The sequence below is a fragment of the Schistocerca piceifrons genome, chromosome 11 (assembly GCF_021461385.2).
Source record: "Schistocerca piceifrons isolate TAMUIC-IGC-003096 chromosome 11, iqSchPice1.1, whole genome shotgun sequence".
Taxonomy (NCBI): Eukaryota; Metazoa; Arthropoda; class Insecta; order Orthoptera; family Acrididae; genus Schistocerca; species Schistocerca piceifrons.
In genome coordinates this window covers 141115836-141136935 of record NC_060148.1, presented here as the reverse complement: position 1 = coordinate 141136935, position 21100 = coordinate 141115836, and the positions used below count along the sequence as shown (strand labels likewise).

The following is a 21100-nucleotide window of genomic DNA, read 5'->3' as shown; positions in this document are numbered from 1 at the left end:
GTCACGTGTTGGGATAAGTGACATTTCTTGTGGACCAGGTCAATGGTTGTGCCCAGATGTGCCATCATCCAGATGAACAGTCGTTCAACAAATGCACAACACAACAGGTGCAGAAAGATGGGTGCAATGTCATGCTATGGGGGATATTCATATGAGACGCCAAGAAACAGCTGGTCATAATTGGAAGCACCATGACAGATGTGGAGATCACGAACATAATTGCAACCTCAGTGTCACTTAATGGTTTATGTATTCCCTGGTCACAATCACAAGGTCAGAATCACACTGCAATAGTTTGAGCATCATGATAGCTCACACTTATCTTTCCCACCTCATTAGATCATTGTGAAACGAATTTGGGATGCTATTGCACACCAACTACACAGCAACAAACTGATAGCCTGCAGTAAATGGGAACTGTGTGAGGTGTGTGTAGAAATATAGTCCAATTTACTAGTGGAAAACTAACAGAGAACTAATGAGTCTATCCGTACAGAAGCACTGTTGTATTGCAGTCTGAAAGTGCTATTTTTGCCTGATCTCTGCATTCTTACCACCATCAGTTATTTCCTAATGTAGAAGTAGCACAGATAGTTCACATGTGTGCAAATTTTGATCACACAAATAGCATTACTATTAAGGAGGCATACCTCAGTAACATGTTTGCATAATCATGATATTCTTGTGTCTTTCTCCATCGTTGAGAAAAATAGCCTGAGTGATGGACGTGTAATAAACACATTTATGCTGTCGCCTGGGTACTGCATACAGCTTCATGAATATTGAAATGGCAGTCTCTTTCAAATAATTAGCAACATACTGGTAAATTCTCTTGAAGAATATGGAGTCGTGATTACTGCATAGGACTTCTACTCAAACGAGTAACATATCTCTCAATGCACCAATTTCTGGTAGACAGATCGTTATAGCATGGAGCATTTACAACCAAAAATTGCAATTGTGTGCTTAATATATTGTATTTAGTATGCAACGTCTTTGAACATGAAGCTGTGAAAACGGATTTGTCATATTTTTTGTGACCTTTCTGTAGCACATGCAAACAATATTCATAACATACTTGTGGTCTCCTTTGAACATGTTTAAGTCTACAGACCTCAACAAAACTTCAAGTGGTCTCTATGTAATGTGTATTATTGGATGCTTCTAAATATGCTAGGCCAGAGTAAAAGATTCCCAGCAAATATCACATCTGTGTAGCCTTTTTTTCAGTGTGTAGTGATAGCTGTTTCTTGAGGTTACTCGAGTTTTTATAAAATTTGCCATAAATACTACATTTGCGTGGTCATTTACTGGTGTGTACTAATGACTCCTTGAGATTACCAGAATAAGAAAAATATTTGCCACAAGTATCATTTGTAGGGGCTCATTCCTGCGTGTATTAATTTCTGTGTTTTTAGATGACCCAGTTCTGAAAACGATTTGCCACCAACATTGACTTTGTGTGGTCCCTGTTCAGTGTGTATTAATGCATGTTGCTTGAGACTGCCTCTTCGAGGAAACGATTTACCACAAACACTATATTTGTAGGGTCTTTTTTGTGTGTCAACAAATGCCTCTTGAGATGGCTCAACTAAGTAAACGATTTTCCACAAACATTGCATTCGTGAGGTCTCTTTCCTGTGTGAATTAACTTTAGGTCTTCATATGGCCCGACAGGGTGAACGATTTTCCACAAACACCGCATTCGTGGGGCCTCTTTCCTGTGTGTATTAATTCGTGTGCCTTGAGATTGCCCGAACGAATAAACGATTTTCACAAACATTACAGTTGTAGGGTCTCTTACCAGTGTGTATTTATCAGTGACTCTTGAGATGTCTCGACTCAGTAGAAGATTTTCCACAAACATCGCACTAGTGGGGTCTCTTTCCTGTGTGTATTAAATTGTGGGTCTTCAGATGGCCCGACTGAGTAAACGATTTTCCACAGACACCGCATTCGTGGGGTCTCTTTCCCGTGTGTATTAATTCATGTACCTTGAAATTCCCCAAACCAATAAACGATTTGCCACAAACAGTACATTTGTAGGGTCTCTTTCCTGTATGTATTAATTCATGTGTCTTGAGACTGCCCGACTGAGTAAACGATTTTCCACAAACACCGCATTCATGGGGTCTCTTTCCTGTATGTATTAATTCATGTGTCTTGAGAGTGCTCGACTGAGTAAACGATTTTCCACAAACACGGCATTTGTGGGGTCTCTTTCCCGTGTGTATTAATTCGTGTACCTTGAGACTGCCCGAACGAGTAAACAATTTACCACAACTATCACATTTGTGATGTCTTTTTGCACTTAGCACAGTGTGGACATTAAGATGATCACTTGTACACATAATTCCATAGTCATCACATCTGAGTTTCTCTGCAACTTGTGTCACAGTATGTGTATTCCATATGTCACTAAAGGATTTCCTTAAAGTTTTCCTGGTTTCCTTGGATGAAGATTGCTTCTCAGTCTGTTCCACGATTTCTTCTTGTACACTTTCTATGGAGATGATGTTTTCATGGTCCTCACTGCATTCAAGTTTCTCACTGTTGGCAGCTGATAATGCTTGGTCACCCTCACTCATTCTCAAATGTTCTTTCAAGCTGTCATCAGTGGGCAATACCTCACCACATGACTTACACACATATGCAGGTGCCTGCACACCATCAATGTGGATGAAGACATGCATTATTAGTCTGTATTTTGAAGGGAAGCTCTGTAGGCAGAAACTACAGTTAAACTTATGGAATTCCTTTTCCCTGACGCTACAACTTAATCTCGTGCCACATAAGCTGTCTTCTTGTGAAGTCTGTAACTTGGTATAGTTGTGAGACATACTGACATCTGTTGTCATCTCTGTATCTATCTCCAGATCGTCATTGACTAGTCCTTGATGTAATGCTTCTTGAGACGAAACGTTACAGCTGTCACCAGGACTTTGAATGAAACTGAGGAAGGAGAAAAGAGATGTGAAATGTTTATTTACACGATACAAAAAACAGTATTTCACCATCCACAAAATCAGGGACTACAAAACGAAAGATAAAAATGTATGGGTGTCACAGATAACTTATTCAGTACATGTAAGTGATTTAAAATTATCATGACATTCTGCCAGAGCGATAGAATTTTTATAAGGCAAATGATCACAGGAAATTCAATAATGATCAGTCTCATTCAGTGCTGATTGGGTTTCCTAATTTTTTAGTAGGTACTGTTATTGAAAGGTCTTGTAATATTTTTAAAATACTGCTCAACAATCTTTTAGACCAAATTATTACTTTTATTAGATATAATATCCTCCAGTTTTTGACATAACAGTTTCCACCCAAAGATAAAGGAAAAGAAAAGAGAAATCAATGATTTTAAAATAAAAATATATCACTCTCTCCAAGTGGATTTTTCTTTGTTTTGGAGAACACTTTGAGCTTAGAGTGTAAATTCTTAAAAGCACTCATGATAAATTTATTTCACAAAGCAATGAAGCATGGCATTTTATTTGATTCCAAATGAATCCCCAACTACCACAAACATCACATTTATTCTTGGCTAGGTAGTATGGCCATGAACCAAGTGGTCAACACCTGTACAGGATCACATACATAAATTTCCAGACTGATGAACAAATGTGAATGACACACACAAATTATTCCAACTTTATAGTGTGTTGTTAGCAGCACAGCTTATGTGTAGCCCTTTCTAATTGACATATTGTCTGTCAGGGAGGATGCCAATGCAGTTACAGCCTCGCATTCGAAAGTATCTTCACAACTCCTGGTCCCATGGAGTTCCAAAACATCCTCAACTGAACCACACACCCCTAAGCAATGGTGACATCAGCACAAATCATGTACAGTACATCCTACCATAGTCTTCTGCGAGCAAGTGATGGCAGTAGGTGCATGGTCTACCCATGTGATATCTGGGTCCAATCATTCCACCTGCAGCTACCCCATTCCATCACCATGGAACTGGACATCTTTGAGCTTCCCAATGAGGTCATTTGAGTGTGGATATGGCTGTGGGTGTGTAGGAGCATGCACATACTTACATGCTATTATTCTATCCTGATTGCTGCTTTTGACTGTTTTGCTTTTTGATGGATATGTGGTATCAAGTAACCAATGACAGTGAAACATTACACTTTGCTTTCATCAAAAACTGAAATTTTGCTGCAGTAGATGGCTGTGCAAAGAAACATATAAAGAAATTTTTCTGTCTTGAGTTCGCTCATAGAGGTTAGCCTTAAAAGCTGTGAACAAAATAATCATGATCTCAGTTGTGCTGCAGATTGCTAATCTCTGTTTTCTTGGATATACTGCAGCTCATATAGTTGTGGTAAGGTTGGGACATGAGTTTAAATTCAAGGCTACAAAAGGCTGTCTAAAATCATCAGACACTAAGTTAACATAGAATATTGTATCCCACTGACTACAGTACTGTATGTTGAATTTAGAAAGAACACGCCTTTTGGGTATGCCCTATGTAGGTACATTTCTTATACAGTTGCTTCCACATCTGCCAGATTATAAGAGTAGATGCCTGATGTGCCCATAATCAAAGTGGCTGAAAACACCTCCCACTTTCAAAGCTTACAGATGGCATAGATGGCAGGCACTGACTTTCCCCAAACACTCCTATGTACACATATACAAGGACACAGCCACAATTACATTTCCAAAATATTATCAGATTAGGGAAACGTAGTGTATTCCAGCCATTCACATTCTCAGGGTGGAGCAATATCCTTCAAATGTACACTGGATGTGAGTGCGTAGTTTCTTGGATTCTACAGACCAGGTATGCCACATGCTGATCGAATTTTTCTTGTCATTTGGCTTACAGTTGGTGAGGGCCACCTTACAGTAATTATTGCGCAATGTATCATTTTCCCCTGGGTTCAGTAGAACAGGCAAGATTGCTTTCTCACATAAAGCTGAAATTTTCCTACTACTTCAGCTGTTATGTAGCACTACTTGAAAATAAAAAGTCATATCTAGGTTTCTTGCAGCATTACATCCAGCCAGTCTGAGCTATCTCCTTTTCTCCCCTCTGGTTTTTAGATCTGTTCCTGACTGATAGAGCAGTTTTAAGAGCTATCACAACAGTAATAAATCCTCCTCGTAATTACTCGTATTTTTGTTGAGCCAGCTGACAAAAGAAACTATGTAGACAGCTGTTCTGGGCTAAATATTCACTTTAGATGAACAACATTGGAACTATCACCAAGTTTTGCAAGAGGTGAATACTGTGGGTCGACACCTACTTCCACAACAGGACAAGTGCACCAACAGTGTGGTGAATCTACCTTGCAATAATCATAGTCTGGCAAGATGTAAGCAATTTTGAGTATCACCAGATGGTAAAACAATCCTCTGTTTGCTCCATGTGGTACCCACCTCAGTGACCTTTTGACATGCGTATGTGTGTAGGTTACAATTATAATTAAGCAGGACTAGAGATTAGTTGTGAGAAAATAAATAACTGTGCTGAAGTAAATTCTAGCACTTGTATTCAGAAGACATAGCTCATCTCACAACCTACCAGGAGATTCTGGCATTACACCTGCATATTACTGACAATATTATGAAGTGGCTGGCAAAATTTTAGGATAATATTAGCAATGCTTCTTGCAAAGAGGATCTTGGCAAATCGAAACAAAATCTATTGTTATCATTGAGAAACTGCCCTAAGAATTCATACAGCTAGTGTCTGATCTCAGTCCTCACCTACCCCTCACACACAGCAAATAATACAGGTTGCCCATCCAGCTGTCCTTACCCCCAGTGGCAACCAGTCAGATACTGTGCCCTGACAGCATGGGAGTATTGAAACATTTACAAAGTGACTCATGTGAAATACAGTGATCTTCTACAAATAAAAAGTTTCATTTACTCCACATGTGCTATCAAAACATGAATGTTCCATTGCAGTATAATAGATATTAAACCAATGATAAGCTTTTGTGTTATTACTACAAGGCATTAGGGAGATGACAATTTGAAGGTTTTCACTGTGGAACTTTGTGGTTTCATCACAAAACCATCAATGTTTGCATCACATGTGATTCATGGGATATAGGGTATTTGTCCCTGATGCTCTGAAAGTGCTAAGTCTCATTATTTGGACAGTTATTATCTTGTATGTTTTTTTCTCCAGGGAGTATGGTGGTGGTTTAGGTTTCAAGTACTCTCTATCTTGTTCTTTTGGGATAAAGTAGAACATCAAGTAACACCCCTATCACGTGCCACAACCCTCAAGCCATCATCAAATGTGTTATTGAAGACATTGCTAGTGGAAGTTCCAACACTGAATATACCAAGGTGTCCCATTGGAACAACCTTCCCATAACAAAAGTGAATGACACAGCAAATATTGTAGTCTTTTGCTGGACAGTCATGGTTCAAAGTGGTAGAATTGTTGCAACACTTATGTTCCTGATTCATATGCAGGTTTCTGATATTTCTCATGGAGTTCCTGTCCTTTAAATGACACAGTGAAATCCCACAACAAAGCTTGTGATATTTGGGACTTATGGCATCATGTCAAGATTGATTATATGAACAGTAACACATGCTGTTAACCCTTATGAACTTCAGTTTAATATTATATCTCTTAACTGCATCGTACCATTTTAGTTATTCATAATTTTCCTCAAGAATGTGTTGCCTCATTTCTACCAGCCCTTCTTAATTGCTGCGTAACGTCAGAAAAATAACTTATGATAAACAATAACTTACTATAGTGTTGTGAGAATATATGATATTTAGTGTGCCATTAAAAAGTCTATCAGCATCTCCACAGCACAATGTCAGGATTTCCTAATTTTGTGACTTTTTGGTAATAGCTAAGTTATTTGACATGTTTCAGTTGTGTGGCACCCACTAACCACATGAAACATTTATCTTGCCAAAGTGAAGTGACATGCCTGCCTTAATGAAACTGGGAGACATACAGTACGTAAAACTGTAATGGAAGGATATCTAGGGAGCATCCACACACTAACATGTGGTTAATGAAGATGGATGGCCGGTCTTTCCAGTAGTAAAGGTACCAGCCACCACCATACCATATACTAGGGAAATTATTTTGAAATTCCTGGGGACATGCTGCTCTGCTGTATAGTTTAATGATAATGACATCCAATTGGGTAAAATATTCCAGTAGCAATGTAGCCTCCCATAAGATCTCTGGGAGGGGGCTACTCTGGTGGATATCATCAGGGGAAAGAAACAATATCACTACAAGTGAGAGTGTGGAATGTTAAGTCCCTTGATTGATTAGATGAGTCAGAGAACATGAAATCAGTAATGGATAAGTTGAAGTTTGATACGGTGGGAATTAGTGTGGTGCATGGGAGGAAGAAGAACATTTCTGGTTAGGTGAGTGCCGAGTTATCAACACAAAATGAAATAGGAGTAATGCATGAGTAGAAGTAATTATAAATAATAATACAGAAATGTAGGTAAACTATTATGAACAGTACTGTTGACTCAGTTCCGCAGGCAACACAGATAAAAAGGCAAAACTATCCATAATTGTACAGGCACATATAATTACTAGCTCTGTCAATTATGAAGAACTTAAAAGAATATATAAGCTTGTACCTAGATAAAATTTTGAAGTGGAGCAAGCCTTTAACCATTAGGACTAAAAATAGTGAATGTCACAAAATGGAGAAACATAGTGCCCTATCACTACACTCATAAATTCTTGAGTGTAGCAATATGTGGAGATACCAATGGAATCATCACACTGGTTCAGTTGTAGGTACAGCAGTCAGTCCATTGCTGGGATACCACAGAAATCCAATGCTTTCAAAACAATTGTGTGACTCACCTCAGAACATTGCTGAAGGGTGTGTGATGCATATCAAATAGGTCTAACCAGGGATATTAATCTTTTACTTCACATTGCTTTGCAAGAAACAGATGTAGATCTAGACATAGTGGTCACACTCATCTGTGAGCATTTACTAGGTGAAAAATGATAAACGTTTACCATGGATATACACAGTAAATGCAGAATTGAATTATTTCCTAAAAATGATTTTGCAACCTCATGAGTACAGCCTTCCTATACAACAGGTCAAGTGGCTAATACAGTTCAAACACCAAAAAAGCATAGCCACAATTTGGGATGAGAACATCTTGTGCCAGGAAAAAAGAGCTTTACTGAACACAAAGGAAGATCTGATAGTGCACTACAGACAGTAAAGCAGAATATTTCACTATGCACAGTTTGTTGTCTTCTGAAGTAGTTAGAGCTCTATCTACCTTGCACAAGATACTTAAGTCCAAGGAGTTATTCTTCCCTTGCTCTTACTTCCACTCAGTATCATGGTTCTTTAGAGGAAAAGAATATTAGGAAAATTATTAACACAATTGATAACATTTGTCCTGTAATTTCTCTCTAATTCTGTGGTGACAATACTTTCCTTCTATGATATAAGCACAACTGATAAGTATTCATTTTACTGTCATTGCCAGATAAATCACTGTCCGTTTTTCTCCCAAATCAGCCAACTTTGCAATGTGTGCATTAAGTCCTTTTGGGGAACTGTACTGTGTTAGATTTCCCAAATTCAGACATTGGTAATCCTAGGCATCCTTGGTTAGTAGCTTCTCAAGTCACAAAAGATGACTCACCAGTTAAGTCTTCATGGTCTTACTAAAGCTGACTACAGCTGCTTTATGAAATTTAAGAACATGATGGTGGCCTGTAAACTGTCAATACAACAAGCTTATGTTTCCCAATCCACATTGCTGACACAGTATTCAAAGAGGTGTTCACCCCAACATTCATTAATCTGAAGGGGCTTAAACTTGACTCCAGTTTTTGGGTATATAACCACTCACCGTTTCCTCTTACTCATTCTACATGGAAGAACATTAGCTTGTACCCATCACATTGAATTTCTATGACTTCCATGTCATATTCAATTAGAATAGTTAGCACTATACAGCTGCTGACACTTCACCTGCACTTTAGTTTGCTTCTTTTTAATAAAAGAAGTAAACTGTTTTTATTAAGGAACCAATACACAAACCAGCTGTTTTATAGAATGTGTTACTAACCCTACTTGTTTGTAATATTTTTACTTACGAATAATAATGAACACTCAATCATGCTGAAGATGAACTCACTTAAGGTGAACACTTGGTTAACACCAGCGAAATATCTGTACTGGCAGTGATGTACATGATATTATACAATGTTTTAATGGTTAACAAATTTCAGTCAGCATGAATTACAAACTGTTTTTTAGTCTGTTGCATCATTACATTTTTCATTAAACCTGAATTGTCAACGTTTTTCTCTTTTCCTTATGTTTCTCTAGCTGACCTTTATGCATATCATTGCTCAACAATCGCCATCAACAAGGAAAACAATTGTGACACCAACAGTGTGGAAAACTAGATTCCATCAACAAGTGCAATTCCATGCTGAGATGTGCTTTTATATTCTTTAAACAGGGCCACTATTAGTAACATTGAGTTCCAAGCAGTGAAAGGGTTGTCATGCAATAGGAAGTACAAAGCATAGATCAACAGGCGAAATTAAATATTCTGCAGGAAGCAGAACATGGTGTATTGAAAAACAGCACAACTGGCATAAAGCTTAGACTCAGCAAATTTAGATTATCCACACTATTTAAATGAAAAGTTCTTAATTCTGCTGCACTGGGTTCCAGGTGCAAATCAAAGTGATTTTACAGTGTTATGCATGAACATGCTGAACATTTACTTTTACAATGGTTCAAGCTATATGTGCACTTCCAATGTATCTAAGTGGAACTATAATTCAATCAACAACAAATGAGGCTGCAGAAAAAAATTTAGACATTAAAAACAGACATCAGGTGTTTTGCTTGCTGACTGTGTAAGTTCCAAAATAGAAGCCTAATTTCATGCTCAGTGATTGGCAATGAAATGAATAAAGTTGATGAAGAAGGGGCAAGTATTGGTTGCATGAATTTGACTAAGCGAGAGAAAAGTTTGCTATGTATTACGCCAGCAATGCAGGCAAAACTAAGATTTCTTTACAACTTCTGCCAAGTCAAACCCACAAAATAAAAGATGACATGTGGCATGGTGGGGCCAGCAGTAAATAATGTTTTTAACTTTTGTAATTGTCTGTAATTCATACAACATAGATGAACAACAATCTTGGGTGATCAATAAATCTGAGAAACTGATATGTTTGAAGAACATGAAATTAATGCTTTACCTTGCATCTACTCTCATTATTGGAAAGCTTGGATTGACAGTTAATGATAAATGGCTTTTTTGTTTTAATATTAACTAATTTAAATGTTCACTTTTTACTACCAAATATGTTAAGTTGCCTTCTGCCTTTGAATCAAGGCATTACTGCTGCTATGAAGACATTGTATCACAAGCCATTTGTGCTATCCTTATTGCTGAAAACGAGATGGAAGCATTGGATGCAATACAAGCTGGGGATCAGTTCCATCAGTTTCCTCATAACACTTACAGAACTGTTTTAGCAATGACTGGAGACATTATGTTGGCAAGTTAGATGGTGACAACAATACCACATCACCTGACTATGGATTATTTTGCAAGACATTTAAAACCCTGAACCTGTTGTACAAACATTTCTGTCTGAGGTGCAAAATACATCAGAAGAATGTGAGGAGGGCAAGGCCATTTTGCCTACACCATGAAGTGTTAAATGCCTTGGACACTTTAGAAAGTTTTGCTGCAACATCTGAACAGACAGTTTTACATACATTCTTACAGCTGGCCATCTAGTTAGCAAGCATTTTTGTTTCTTTCTGTGGCAGCACGATGTATTGAATGTTTGCCATTAGAAAATTATCTGCAAGTGCAATTTTTCAGGCATTTTTGTTCCTCTCTGTGACAGCACAATATACTAGATTTAGAACATTATTGGAGTGTACGTTACAGTACAGTGTTTAATGTAAGGGCTTTAGTTTTCATTTTTGCTGTTTGTGTTGTTATTGCAAACCTATGTTATAAATGGGACTGATGTACGTTGTAATATCGTAAAGTTCCTTTTTAATCCTTTGCAATAATAGAATAGTGGATTTAGTAGTGTTTTCTCTGATAATATGCATAATATTGCTGTAGTCTGTATATACTGTATGTATATACAGCAAATGGTTAATATACAGAAAAAATGGAACTCCAAAAACAGAACTTTTTAAAAATAACTTCTTGTATTTTGGTCCCTAGGGGTTATTATTTTTCTTTCACATGGAGTAAATAAAAATTTATACTGCTCAAAAAATTCTGCAGTGAATAATAAAAAACGTACCTTAAACTATCAGATGCATTTCTTATTGAGGCTGCCACCTGAAAGAATACAAAGAATTACTGGTGGTTTAAAATTGATGAAACAGTAAATAAATAAAATTGTATTAACACCCACTAACATCTGACTGTTCCAAACAATAGTTGGAAATATTATTATCAAAGAGACACAACATAACTGTAGCAGTTACTGAAGAAAATTATAAGTAAAAATTAACACATCATTTCAGCACTTTGCTTTTAGCTTTGTAAATAATTATAAAGACACTGATTTATTTGAAAACAAATTTCCTGTTTGATACTTCAAAATTAAAAGCGTGAAACATCATTCACCTGCCATGCACATACAGTAAGGTGAAGTACCAGAGAAAAATGTAAAAAATCGTCTGATTTTTATTGATGAAACAGGTAAAGAAAAGAACTGAAAAAAGTTCTATCGGAACTGCTATTGAACGTATTTTTTTCACAACTGTAGCATTGAATATTATGCCATACTCTTGAGATAGCTCACTGCATGGAACATCAAAGTCGTTAAATGTCACATCAGTTTCATCTACAGAGGAAATTATGGAGTACAGCATGACATGAAAGTTATAGGAATAATTACACGAAGTGCTGTTATTTTATAGGCATATAAATGACAAAGATTCGTGTATTATCATAAATAGGAAATAAACAACATGGTTAACATGAGGACAGTGTCCTCCTCAAATGATTGAATGTACATACAATGAATACCTATGAAGTATCAATGAGCATGTGGACAACTACAATAGCTGTAAAATAAGTGTTACTCGAGTCTAGCAGAAGACCATTAAGATCAAGGATAATCTAAATATTCAGTCATCAAACCCAGAGATGATCACCTAATGAGTAACATGTCAGATTAAACAAACTATTTCACATTAACAGTAAAGACTGAGTCATCTCTGTGTTTCCAGATTGCATCATCATCGTCGTCACCATCGCCATCGCCATCCCATACATTAACTTGTAAGAGATAGTGTCTAAATTTAACATGTTCTTCTTACTCCTATATCCTTCCCAATTTCTTTACATACACAATGTGATCAAAAGTATCCGAACACCCCCAAAAACATAGGTTTTTCATGTTAGGTGCATTGTGCTGCTACCTACTGCCAGGTACTCCATATCAGCGAACTCAGTAGTCATTAGACATCATGAGAGATCAGAATGGGGCACTCCGAGGAACCCATGCACTTCGAACTTGGTCAGGTGATTGGGTATCACTTGTGTTATATGTCTCTATGCCAGATTTCCACACTCCTAAACGTACCTAGGTCCACTGTTTCTGATGTGATAGTGACGTGGAAAAGCGAAGGGACACATACAGCACAGAAGCGTACAGGGCTACCACGTTTGTTGACTGACAGAAACTGCTGACACTTTAAGAGTGTTTGTAATGTGTAACAGACAGACATCTATACAGACCATCACATAGCAATTCCAGACTTCATCAGTATTCACTGCAGGTATTACGACTGTTAGGTGGGAGGTGAGAAAACCTATACTTCACAGTGGAGCACCTGCTCATAAGGCACACATGACGCAGGTAAATTCCAAATGACGCCTCGCTTGATGTAAGGAGCGAAAACATTGGACGATTGAAAAATGTAAGATCGTTGTGTGGAGTGAAGAATCAAGGTACACAATGTGGTGACCTTATGGGTGTGTGTGTGTGTATGGCAAATACCTGGTGAACATCATCTGCCAGTGTGTGTAGTGCCAACAGTAAAATTCGGAGGTGGTTCTGGTGTTGTGGTGTCATAATGTTTTTCATGGAGGGGGCTTGCATCCCTTGTTTTGCATGGAGCTATCACAGCACAGGCCTACATTGACGTCTTAAGCACATTCTAGCTTCCCACTCTTTAAGAGCAATTTGGGGATGGCAATTGCAGCTTTTAACATGATCGGACACACCTGTTCGTAATGCATGGCCTGTGGCAGAGTGGCTACACGACCATAACAAACCTGTAATGGACTGTCCTGCATAGAGTCATAATGTGAATCCTTTAGAATATCTTTGGGATGTTTTGAAATGCTGACTTCATTAGAGGCATCACCGATCGACATCGATTCCTTTCCTCAGTGCAAACACCTGTTAAGAATGGGTTGCCATTCCCCAAGAAACATTCCAGCACCTGATTGAACGTATGTCTGCAAGAGTGGAAGCAGTCACCAAGGATAAGGGTGGGCCAATACCATATTCAATTCCAGCATTACTTGTGGAGGGCGCCACAAACTTTCAAGCCATTTGCAGCCAGGTGCCCAGATACTTTTGATCACCTAGTGTATGTCCTCTGTGGTCTTCCAAATATTTATATCCATTTCTGTTTTCCATGTGTTGCTGTTTAAGTATGTTTCATGGTCTTTCTTGACTCTTTTTCGATTTACTATGTTATCTTGTGAGAGTCCAACTTCTTCTGTACCTATGATCCATTTTGAACTGTTTTTGCTAGTGCTTGCTACCTCGAAGATCTGCCTTGTGAACCTGTCGTCAGTCATCCTGTGATGCGTCCACAGAGTTTTATCCCTTTTTATCTATAGGTGTCCGTTATTGTTCCTGTCTATCTATAGATCCCACTAAAGGGCCTCTTTATCCAAATTCGTTCACAGAAAACTGGTACAAATATTTTCCTGAGAATTTTTCTTTCCTGCTTCTCAGTCAGTCATTTTTGTTTGACCATGAATCACAGTATTTTCTACAGTAAAGAGTTATTCCAGCAGTAGTTTTACATTGACTAAAATAGATTTTTTGTTACAACAGCTCCACATCAGTTGACAAGCTTTTGAGCAAGAAACTCCTGAAGTTACGTTTGACAATAAGGGAGGATCTCACTTTTGAAAGACTGAAGATTTTGAACAGTGTGATCTCAAGATTTCAGCTGCAAAACTTGTGGACAAATGATGGCAGGATGATGGTGAAGACCTAAAATAGGAATGATCAGTCTGCAATGCAGACAGGACGTTTGAAGCTAAAAAAAATTTCAACTCTTGTTGCCTCTAATTTTGTGTGTTTACTTTCATGTCTATTTTGCAAAGAAACAATTTGTTTTACTAATATTATACTTAAAACAGTTTCCCCTCCTATTATTCTCTGTTTGTCTATGATTAATTTTAGTACTAATTTTCTGCTCAATTCTCATACCTCCAACACCAATACTATTCACTAATTCACCATTACCATTCTATGTTCACAATGCTCTGATTCAGATGATAAATTACAGTCTTATTTCTACTTTAATAATTTATCATCATATTACTGTGGTTACTCATCATAAGCACCAATAGCAAGACAGACTGCTTTCATTCCATTTATCTTGCTTTCGATATTGTTGTGCAGAGACTGTTCTAGCTCTGTTCAGGAACTTTCTCCTCCTGTCTTCGGCTGACATTTCACTGACCAGTGCAAAGCCTGCTGGCATTGGCCGCAAAACCTCCATCCTCCTGGAGATATCTCCCACTTTCACGTCAAGGAACCTTGCTCCCCTACCACAATGCACTTTGGTATTCTTTGTTCTCCCAACCTCACCAGCCGAAAGTCGCTACTATCTAGCATCTTCATGAGCCTTGTAGCCAAATGCACTGAACATCACACTGCACTTGCAAATGTTCGATCTCTGCCACATCATACAAAGTGTCACATATTTCAAGACATGGACGTACATCTGATACTTCTATCAGAGGTGTGGCTCAAACCAAGTATGTCCACAAGTTCCGTAAATTGAGAAGACTACACCTTTTCAAGATACAACAGGTGTAACTGACAACTGGGTGGACTAGCGACATATGTATACTCTTGATTTATCACATAATGTGCTACACACATCCAACCATCCAACAATCATGAAGATAAACAAGAGGAATATGTTCATGTAGATTACATCCATTAACAGAAAGTCACCTATGTGTGTACTCTACAAACGTCCTGAAGTAGCCACGTTTGGCTGCTTTTAAATTGCTCTTTGAACTGACATGTGAGCATATAATGATGCTCCACCCAGATCTTCCTCTTTTCCCAGAATTCTTAGCTGGTGAAGGCTTTCTAAATTTCCTTTCCACGGGACTCACTATATCTGAAAACTATCTTGTACATGTATAAATCCTTTTTATACCTGCCACTATCATTGTTGTCATTACTACTGTTACCACCAGCACCATTAGTGGCAGCAGCTGTAATTCTACTAGTACTGTCATTATTAACTTTATTAGTTCACAGTCCGTATTACTTACTCACATTGCCACTTAGGACACTCAAATCATTTTAATACTATTTGTCATATTAAAGCTGTTGTTTCTTAGGTAACTATGATGTATGTGTGAAACCCTGGTCCAATGCAGAAAAGAACCTGATGGCCCTCGTCGGACTAGCATAAATAAATAAATAAATAAATAAATAAATGCTGATTGGATTATCGCTCCTGGATATTTAATGTATATATCTTGTGACACTTCCTCATACCAAATTATAGTGGAGAGATTATCTGCAGGCTTCCTGTCAATTACTGAGTTTCCTCACAGATGATTTGTAGATCAGTTTTCTGTGACATTTTATGAAGCTTCTCCAAGACAGTTCTCTACAGTTTCTTAGAACTGTGAGTGTCTAAAAGAGACATACACCTCATGTTGGTTCTCTGCTCTTTTTTAATTTCAATTTGGATTCCCTCATCTCCTTCCCTATGTTTTCATAACCTTTTTCAGCATTATTTTAAATTGGAGGGGATGGTGGATCTCTGGCTGCCCACTGTTGTGCATTTCAAATACTTCCGAAATTTCTCCAATCAATTTAACATTTGAGGTTGTACCCATTAATGTCTGTTGGATAACTGCCACTGTTTTCCTGTCAATTTTGAATTCCTTTGAAGTACTGAATCAAGATTTTTTTATCAAATCATAAGCCTTTCTGACACTTGTCATAAGTTGTCACAGTTTTCACACATCATCATCTTTGCAAAATTGAGTTTGGTTCCCTTATCTGTTCTCTACACGATTACCCTTTGCAAAATCGTGCCTTATACTCAACTATTAATGGGCCTACATGTTCATCCAGTTGACTTCACAGGGCTTTTTGAAGAATTTTGGACATAACAGGATGCAGTGAAATTCCCTGCAATGATTCAGACTGGTTTTATGTCATTTTTATGAAGAGGAACAATTAATGTACATTTCCACTCTTCAGTAATTTTTTCAATTTTACAAATGTTTAACATAATTCTGTCAGTTGCTTGTGTCAGATTACTGTTGCTCAGTATCCGTATCTGCATACTTCAGCTATGAGTTTCTGTTTCCGCTGATGACTTGTCATTTTCCAAAGTACTGATTTCTTTCAGTTCCTCAACAGATGATTTTTAATCTGAATTGTTTCGCCTCCAAAATCTAGTTGTTGTTTCAGAGGCACACAGCCAAGAACTGAGTGAAAGTCATAGACTACAATTGTTATTTTTATGTTGGTTTCAAGTGACTAGTTTACTTTCTTTTTTATAGCCTTGAACATTAATTTCTATACTTTCAAGAATTCCTGCCATTTTCTAGGGTTTGTTACTATTTAAAATTTTCAATGCTTGTTCCCTCACATCTACTAGACCGTGATCATTGACAATGTTTCACTACCTATGTTTTCTCCTCTTTTGTGGTTAGCATAATCTCATAATGGTTTTCAGTATCTCTGCAAGTTTCTTACAATTTATGGTATATCAATGAATAATTTGTTGAAAAATTTCTTACTCGAAATACGAGTGATAATGGATTAATGATGACTGATTTATTCATTTGTGTTTCTTTTCCAACAGGTTGAAATCTAATCTTTATATGCCGGAGACGTTGAAATGACTAAAAAATTCCTTTCTTGTTCTTACACTGCGTATTTTTATATCCTTATTGGCCGTAACAACAGAGTGTATCTGAAACACACACAAAGCAGAGTTCAGGAAATTCCATTTGTGTAGCTTCTTCCCAGGTTTAAATTATGTATTAGTGATTTTGATCTCATTTTCCCAGCTTTATCTCGCGATTTTTATATATTCTCTTTCGAACTCCTGTTTTCCAAAATTTTTTTGTTGGAACATACGCATGCTTGACAATGTGACATCCCACCAGTCAGACACTGAAGCAATTCAGTGGCATGCTTTTAGATTTGCTACTATTAGCTTTCATTAGCACACGAATGTTATCGATATGGTTCAGCAACTCAGACAGGAATCCTTGGAGGGAAGATGATGTTCGTTTCGAGAGTCAATGTTGAGAAAATTTTGGGAACTGGCATTTGAGGTTCACTGCTGATGTAACTGTTGATCAGCGTGTATTGTAAGGAAACATAAAACTTTGTTGGTCTAATTTGTATACTAATATTTGCCTATAATACAATGTAATACAATCCATCACACTTTGTATATCCTCCATAACTGTCAGAGACATACTGAGTTTTATTTTTCTATGTTTACTGTTTTTTCATCTAATGTCTTTTGTTAATTTTGAAATCACCTGTTTGTGTATACTGAAATAGAAAATGTTTAATAGGATTTAGTGATGGTAATATTCCAGAAGACAGAGTTTAGGTGTGTACCAATAAATAGTGAGTTTTGTCATAACAATGGGAGGAGATCAATTGTGTAAGGTTGCTGTTGGGCAGTATAGAGTCATGGATCATGAACTTGTAAACATAGACAAATACTTTTTTCTGGTGTGCTGTGGATTGTAAAGATAGTGGACAAAATGGAACTAAAATTTATGCATTCCAGATTGATTTTCCACACAATAGCATGAAGGCAGCAACTTGGAAATGATGCAGAGGCACATTTACTAATGCAAAATTTTGTGAAGCACAATGCCAACAACTAAGTTAATAGTCCAAGGTATCGATCTACCTCTTATTGTGAACTGATGTAATGTGGGAAAATATCAGAGTAGTGACAGTAAAGGAAAACTTCTGCTAAATGAACTGATTTCAATATTGAACACATTCTCCAAAGTGAATACCATTTGCAAAAACTACTTTGCCTGTGCCCCATAGAAAATTGTTATTACACCATGCATATACAACAGAATGAAGCCTAACAAATAAATGCTTAATTTGGGAAGAGAAAATGTGATGCAGCAACCAGTTATGCCAGGTTCACTCTCTTTTATACAGGGTGTTACAAAAAGGTACGGCCAAACTTTCAGGAAACATTCCTCACACACAAAGAAAGAAAATATGTTATGTGGACATGTGTCCGGAAACGCTTACTTTCCATGTTACAGCTCATTTTATTACTTCTCTTCAAATCACATTAATCATGGAATGGAAACACACAGCAACAGAACGTACCAGCATGACTTCAAACACTCTGTTACAGGAAAGGTTAGCGAGGATACATGCATCCACCCTCCCTGATGCGCTGATGTAGCCCTGGAGAATGGCGTATTGTATCACAGCCGTCCACAATACGAGCACGAAGAGTCTCTACATTTGGTACTGGGGTTGCATAGACAAGAGCTTTCAATTGCCCCTATAAATGAAAGTCAAGAGGGTTGAGGTCAGGAGAGTGTGGAGGCCATGGAATTGGTCCGCCTCTACCAATCCATCGGTCACCAAATCTGTTGTTGAGAAGCGTACGAACATTTCGACTGAAATGTGCAGGAGCTCCATCGTGCATGACCCACATGGTGTGTCGTACTTGTAAAGGCACATGTTCTAGCAGCACAGGTAGAGTATCCCGCATGCAATCATGATAACGTGCTCCATTGAGCGTAGGTGGAAGAACATGGGGCCCAATCAAGACATCACCAACAATGCCTGTCCAAACGTTCGCAGAAAATCTGTGTCGATGACGTGATTGCACAATTGCGTGACAATTCTCGTCAGCCCACACATGTTGATTGTGAAAATTTACAATTTGATCACGTTGGAATGAAGCCTCATCCCTAAAGAGAACATTTGCACTGAAATGAGGATTGACACATTGTTGGATGAACCATTCGAAGAAGTGTACCCATGGAGGCCAATCAGCTGCTGATAGTGCATGCACACGCTGTACATGGTATGGAAACAACTGGTTCTCCCATAGCACTCTCCATAACTGACGAAACTTAAATGAGCTCTACCATGGAAATTCAGCGTTTCCGGACGCATGTCCACATAACATGTATTCTTTATTTGTGCGTGAGAAATGTTTCCTGAAGGTTTGGCTGTACCTTTTTGCAACACCCTGTATACCATATCCGCTGTCCCTAGCGTTTTTCCTTGAGTGGTATGCTTGCACAATCAACAGGCATCAATGTGCATGAGGGTCATTTACAGACAAGAAAAGACGAGAAACTAGGGCTTTTACGGAGGCAAAAAACAGTTGCTTTTCCCTCACTCTGCTTGCAAGAAAAAAAGAAAAGGAAACGACTAATAGTAGTGGAACATACCCACCGCCATGTACCATACAGTGTCTTGCATAGTATATCTTCGGATTTACGTTCTTCAGTTGAAATGGCTCAAATGGCTCTAAGCACTATGAGTACATTTTTCAGTCCTCTACCTTACATTCCCAAATGCTTGTTAGGTTTTATTCCTGTGAGAAGTTTATGAATCTAACCATCCAGTTTTTCTTATGCAAGGTGGACAAAATTAATACAACAACATTTTATTTTACTGGATTAAGTTTTATGCTTCATACAAGGAGACCTTATCAAAGCTGTACGTTGTGCCAGGAAGATAATTTATTTGGATCTGCTATGAATTCTATGGTGAGGTAATACATGGATTTATCTGCATACGTCCAAGAGTTTTTCTGTGACTGACAAATCTGTGAGTAATTCACCATATACGATTGAGGTAGCCAAACTGTAACTATTTTGAGATCAATGTATCAAGGGTGATCTGTCACATAAAAATAGTATCACACTTTGTACCTTTGGCAACTTTGAAAATTTTTAGTTCAAACTGACAAATATCAATGATTCACTGAAAAGATAAACCATGTCCAATGTATTCTGCAATTAGTTAATCATAAGTTACTGGAAGGAGGAATATTTTTCAAATGATCTACACTCTCATGGTTTAAACTTATACAAACTGTTTAACATCCAGAAGGGTCACAGAAAGTATGGTTAAACATACTGTTACAAATTCCGTTTGGATTCTATTCACAATAATAAGCAAATAACAGTTGCTAATCCACATCAAGTGGAATATCACAAGAGTACTGTAAAGATATTAATTGCACTTAAGTCAAGAAAACTCACAATCTGTGCCTGTCCCACAGTAATGCATTTCTTACATCAATTACACAAATACATTTTTATCACTCTACATGCAATAAATCAGAGATGGGAGTGCTTACAGTATTCTCAGTTCCACCCACCTCCAAATTTAGTTCAGGATCCTCCTTTATAAAATCATTTGGCCGAGAGATTACCAAATTATCTTCAAGACGCTGAAAGAGAGAGAAAGTCTCAGTTAAAACTACTTGTACCCTTCTGTACTTATGACATGGCTCCCAGTATTTCTTTTTTTTATGAATATAGCAGTTATTCTGCCAACATATATCACCATAATTTCACACTGTGCTATACTGCACTAATTTTACACATAATCAGTCAGTACATAGCGTACTTCATGGTGCTTACTGACCCTTATTCTTCATTTGGGAACCTCACACTTTGCCCATAGCAAGAAGAAGAGAGTGTGCTTACTCCCTGTGCATTAATGTAGTTGGACAGGAGATGTGGCGAGCCTGAGAACTACAATGAAATGAATACCCCTAGCTGCATACAGGCATTGATATAAATCAATGGGGACAGTTGAAAG

General features: G+C 37.7%; 1 protein-coding gene across 1 annotated transcript; it reads right to left on the bottom strand.

The window, feature by feature from the left end:
- Positions 1-500: 500 nt before the first annotated feature.
- On the bottom strand, positions 501-20717 carry LOC124720042 (zinc finger protein 239-like). Its single transcript, XM_047245298.1, has 3 exons — positions 20655-20717; positions 11309-11346; positions 501-2952 (listed from the first exon to the last, which is right to left on the bottom strand). Exon 3 carries the CDS (start codon positions 2856-2858, stop codon positions 1872-1874), a length of 987 nt encoding a protein of 328 aa, XP_047101254.1. The 5' UTR covers positions 2859-2952; positions 11309-11346; positions 20655-20717; the 3' UTR covers positions 501-1871.
- Positions 20718-21100: the final 383 nt, after the last annotated feature.

Coding starts and splice junctions, on each gene's coding strand:
- LOC124720042 (XM_047245298.1), bottom strand. CDS start 2,858: ATGACAACAGATGTCAGTATGTCTCACAACTATACCAAGTTACAGACT.